Source organism: Myotis davidii, unplaced genomic scaffold, assembly GCF_000327345.1.
Source record: "Myotis davidii unplaced genomic scaffold, ASM32734v1 scaffold512, whole genome shotgun sequence".
Classification (NCBI taxonomy): domain Eukaryota; kingdom Metazoa; phylum Chordata; class Mammalia; order Chiroptera; family Vespertilionidae; genus Myotis; species Myotis davidii.
This window is the reverse complement of record NW_006284323.1, coordinates 1,142,352-1,147,573: the sequence shown is the minus strand read 5'-3', so window position 1 is coordinate 1,147,573 and position 5,222 is coordinate 1,142,352. Positions and strand designations below refer to the sequence as shown.

The window sequence follows — 5,222 nt, the reverse complement described above, 5'->3', positions numbered from 1 at the left end:
CCCAGCCTGCCCGAGGCCCAGCCTGCCCGAGGCCCAGCCTGCCCGTGGCCCAGCCTGTTCATGGGCCAACAGCTGTACCAGGAGCTCAGTCCCTGCAGGTGAACGCAGAGAAGGCGGGACACTGGGCAGCAGTAGCCCCTGGGCCGGCACAGGTAAGGATCGGTCTTGGGAAAGGTGGAAGTCCAGGGACTCAGCAAAGGGGGGTCGTGGTCCCAGTGGGCCTGCCTTGGTGGGAGTGGTCCAGCAGCTTCAGAGGCGGGGCAGGGGGAGGAAGTACACAAAGTCCAGGAACCTTGGGTGATTCCGTAACTAGGATCCAACCTTTTCCCGAAGGTAATAAAGTCATCACCGGCTATCAGACACGGCCTCTCACGTGCTTCGCCCTCAGAGCAAAGGCCAGTCCCGAGCGCAGGCAGGAAGTTGGGGAACTTCCTCCTTGAGACCCTCGATTAGTATGTGTGCCTGTGTGCATGCCTGCGTGTGCATACGTGTGTGGGCCTGTGCCTATGTGCGTGTCCCACCCTCATCCGCCTGCAGGCTCCCAGGGTCTCAGGCTGGTCCTGGGGAATAAGGCGATCCTCAAACCGACTCCAGGCGGGGGGACCTCAGGCCGCCGCACCCCTCCAGTCCCAGGGCCCAGTGAGAGCACCTCTGAACGCACCGCCAATGTGGGATTCCTTCAACCGAGGACACAAACCACATGCCCTCACCCTGGAGGTGGCCCCACCTCTACCTCTTGTCCTTGAGGGGCCAGGAGGGCTGAGGGGTGGATGGACCGTACTTGGGACTTGGCTGCTTTGTGGCTCCAGGCTCTGCTGTCGCCACTGTCCTAAGGCTGGGGAACGCCACACCGGAATGCCACAGCAGATGTGCCAGGCAACCCACCTGCAAAGGCTGACACGCTGACCCTAATCCTGGGGAGGCGGGAGGGTGTGTATCACAGGTGGAGGGGGCTGGCGCCGATGCCATCCACTGACCCTGCCCGTCCTGCCCGTGAGCTGGCTCCCAGGCCAGAACTGGCGCTGGATGGATCCCCCGAAACACCGCTTCCAGGAACTTTGCCAAACATTAGCTCAGCGGCGACACGGCTCTGAGTTTCTGCAGGTGACTTTTCTCCCACCATCCCCCACCCCCAGACAAACACACCCCGGGAGCTGCAGCAAAGCTTGCCCTGCAAGGACCTCACAGCTCAGGAGTGAATCAGGAGGCGGGGAGGGGAGGGGGCGGATGGGACCATATTCAGCATTTTCTACTAACTAAGCAGCAAAATGATGTTCTAAGCATGTAACAGAGAAAGAATGAAAAATCCTTCCAAGATCGCGCTACTGAAATTCAGTGCCCGAGGGAGGTGTTTTCTTCCCCCCAAAACAGATACACATCTCCACCTGTTTATGCTACGACCCAACACGTTACTACAACAGTTCTTAAACACACGGCTTTGTAGGAAACAGGACTGTTTTACACCGTCAATTAAAAAAAACACCAACATTTGGCTTCCCGGCACTTTGGGAACAGAGCAGAAAGGTGGTGTTTAGAACTTCCTGGACATGACCACGCTGGATGGAAATGCTGGTCTGACAGACACCGAACGGCCGGCGAGACAGGGGGGTGCCCTCCCAGAGGCCGAGAACTTTCCATTCCTGCACAGATACGCTGCCTGCTCCAGGCAGAACCCAGACTCCTTGGCGACAGAAGGAAAACAGAACCAGCAGGAGGAAGGCCATGTGCGAGGGGCGGGCGGTTCCCACCGACCACAGGCCAGCTCGTGGCAGAGGACAGAGGCCCCGTCAGAAAGACAGGCTTTCAGAGAGAACATGACCGAGGAAATAATTGCCTTTTTCCTTTCTTCTTTCCTATTTTTTTCCCAAACATCCCACCATCTCAAGTAGCTTGATAAATGGGAAAAAAAATAAAACCAGTCTCTAAAAGCTGCTGCCGGACAGTTAGAACCCGGGACAGTGGGGCGTCCCCTGTGAACCAGACCCCACTTCTCACCCACCTCACTGCCCCCTCATTGGACGTGTGGCTGAAGACTCCTGGCTCAGCAGGGGAGTCCAAGGGGAAGTCCCCGAGTGCCTCTGACCTGCAGCTGGCAGCCCCCCTGCTGGCCCAGGGGGTGGGAGGCACCCCTCAGGCACCGGCTCTCCCCTGGAAGGACCCCCACCCCAGCTCCTTGAGTCCCACTCTGTCTGCGCTCTCCCAAACCTACTTTCCAGTCCAAACATCACCCTCACTGGTCCCCCTGCCAGGAATCCCAGGGGCCAGTGGGGACAGGCAAGGGGGAGCCCAGGGCTGCCTGCTCCACACCCCAGCCTATTCCCTCTGCGGCTCCCCACATTCCAGTCCCAGGTCAGAGAGAGGACGGGCCCCACCCTCTGGCTAAGCGGGTGGTCCCTGGGACTGAGAGGGGCCACTTCTTCCCGGGACAGTGGCCCCTTTTCCTCCTCTGGTGGCGGAGGTGGCATGCACTTACCGGCAGCCTTCAGGTTCATCTTCCAGGTGCTGCTCCCTGCCCTCCTGGCCTCGGGCGGCAGCTGCCAGGTGACTGGGGACTTCCCACACGCCAGGGCCAGGGCCAGGGCCAGGGCGGAGGACCAGGCAGCACGCCCTGGGCCAGGTGGCGGGGGAGGGCGGGCAAAAGGCAGACACCAGGCCAGGCAGGTGCGGACCAGGGAAGTGCCCGGCTGCCTGGCAGGTGCGCTGGGTAGAGGCCAACCAGCTCCCATGCAGCAGCCCCTGAGGGCCCTGCTCTCTGCCCAGCACCTGGGGCCCAGAGAGAATGAGCCAGGTTTGTTCTGGAGGGGGACTCTGCTCCCCTAATGGTTCATGGACCCAGCCCCCAATTTAATGTCTCACAGGGGAAGTGGCTGCAAAGGTAAGAAGGTGTGAGCCTTTCAAGCTTCAAAACGGAGCTCCCAGTGGCCTGGGCCCCGGTGGAGCTCTTTGCTTCTCACAGACCAGTCTCTGCCCACTGCTTTGCCAGAACCCAGCGGGTACACCACCTCCTGCTTCTTCTTTACAGTGTGAGTGTGTGATTGGAGGGGGTGAGGGAGTGAGGGGGGGTGGTTAGAAAATATGGGGAAAGGACAATGCCCCAGGCCCCATGGTCAGTGTCAGGTCTGCAGGTCCTCTTGTTCATACAGAGGCCAGGGGGTGCCAGGGTGGGGGTCAGGCAGGTGTTTGAAGAAAGCATTCCTTTTCTTCAATTTTTTTTTGGAATAGTTTGAGAAGGGTGGGTATTAATTCTTCTTTGAATTTTTGGTAAAAGTCACCTGTGAAGCCATCTGGCCCAGGGCTTTGTTTGTTGGTAGATTTTGCTGTTGTTACTCCTCACCCAAGGATATTTCTCCATTGGTTTTTAGTGAGAGTGGAAGAGAGAGAGAAACATCAATTTGGCTGCCCTGACCAGGACCGGGAATTGAGTTTGCAACTGAGGTACATGCCTTTGACTGGAATCAAACCTGGGACCTTTCAGTCTGCAGGCCGATGCTCTATCCACTGAGCCAAACCAGCTAGGGCTGTTGGTAGATTTTTTTTATTACTGGACCGGGAATTGAGTTTGCAACTGAGGTACATGCCCTTGACTGGAATCAAACCTGGGACCTTTCAGTCTGCAGGCCGATGCTCTATCCACTGAGCCAAACCAGCTAGGGCTGTTGGTAGATTTTTTTATTACTGCCTTAATTTCATTTGCTAGTAATCACTCTGATAATATTTTCTGTTTCTTCCTGGTTCAGTCCCAGAAGGTTGTATGTTTCTAGGAATTTATCCACTTCTTCCAGGTTGTCCAATTTGTTGGCATATAATTATCCATCGTATTCTTTAATGATCATTTGTATTACTGTGTTGTCGGTTGAAATCTCTCCTCTTTCTGACTTTATTTATTTGTGCTCTCTTTTTATTGTGATGAGTCTGGCTAGGGATTTGTCAATAGTATTTATTCTTCCAAAGAACTAGCTCTTAGTTTCATTGATCTTTTCTACTGCTTTTTAATTCTCTGTTTCATTTATTTCCACTCTGACCTTTGTTATTTCCTTCCTTCCACTTATTTTAGGTTTGGTTTGCTCTATTTCTAGTTCCTTTAGGTGTAAAGTTAGGCAGTTTATTTGAAGTTATTTTCTTGTTTCTGAAGGTAGGCATGTGAAACTATGAACTTCCCTCTTAGAACTGCTTTTGCTGCATCCCAAACATTTTGGAAAGTTGTATTTTCATTTTCATTTGTCTCAAGGGACTTTTGATCTCTTGTTTGATTTCTTCTTTGATCCATTGATTGTTTAGTAGCATGTTGTTTAGTCTCCATGTAGATGAAGTTCAAGAACCAACAAAACTGATCTATGGCACCAGAGGACAGAACAGAGCTTACTCTGAGCGTGGGGGTAGGAGCTACTCAGTGGGAAGGAGCCTGGGAAAACTCACTGGTGGGGTGAAAAGCTCCTTGTCTTTACCTGGGCAGTGAGGACACAAGAATCCTATGCGAAACGGTACCGAGCGATATTCCTTTAGGAATTGTGTACTTTACTGCATATAAATGATACTTCATTAAAGTCTGTTATCAAAAAACAACAACAATAAATCCATTAAAATGATAGAGTGGAACAGGTGTGTGAAGCTTTGAAAGTCTCTGGGCCTGGGAGCACATCTAGCCAACGCGGCACAGGAAAGCTGCCCCGCCTGGTGCCCTTCCTGCCAGAGGCCTGCTGGGAGCCCTGACGGGGCGCTGTTCTGTACCAGGTGTCTCAGCATCCTTCAGCGACACTGGGGGGACAACCTGTGTCCCATCTCAACCTGGAGGAGCTTCCCCAATAGCTCTAGCCTGACCTTCCTTCAAGGTCCCCCACCAAGCCTCCTCTCCTCTCGGCTGCCCTCTCCCCAAGGCCCCCACAGGCCTCTGGTCATCCCAAACTCCGCAGCAACCTGTCAGCTCTGGGAGGGTGGTCTCCAGAGCCATGGCAGGGGTGCGATTTGGGGTCATAGCTGCCTGGGTCCCTCAAAGGTAGACCCCACGCACACACTCTGAGACCTAGAGTGTGCGTGTGTGTGTGTGTGTGTGTGAGTGCGTGTGTGTGTCTCTGTGTGTGTGAGTGTGTGAGTGTGAGTGTGTGTGTATGTATGTGTGTGTGAGTGTGTGTGAGTGTGTGTATGCATGTGTGTGTGTGAGTGCGCACGCGTGCGCGTGTGTGCGCGTGTGTGCATGAATGTGTGTGTGCACGCGCGCATGTGTG

At 54.4% G+C, this 5,222-nt stretch overlaps 1 protein-coding gene across 1 annotated transcript in view; it reads right to left on the bottom strand.

Moving 5' to 3' along the window:
• FAM3B (family with sequence similarity 3 member B) overlaps positions 1–2,576 on the bottom strand; it is a 29,822-nt gene extending 27,246 nt beyond the window's left edge. Inside the window, exon 1 of the mRNA XM_015568966.1 lies at positions 2,474–2,576. Coding sequence (XP_015424452.1) covers positions 2,474–2,492 — 19 coding nt within the window. The 5' untranslated portion in view covers positions 2,493–2,576. The remainder of the gene's footprint in view (positions 1–2,473) is intronic.
• Positions 2,577–5,222: the final 2,646 nt, after the last annotated feature.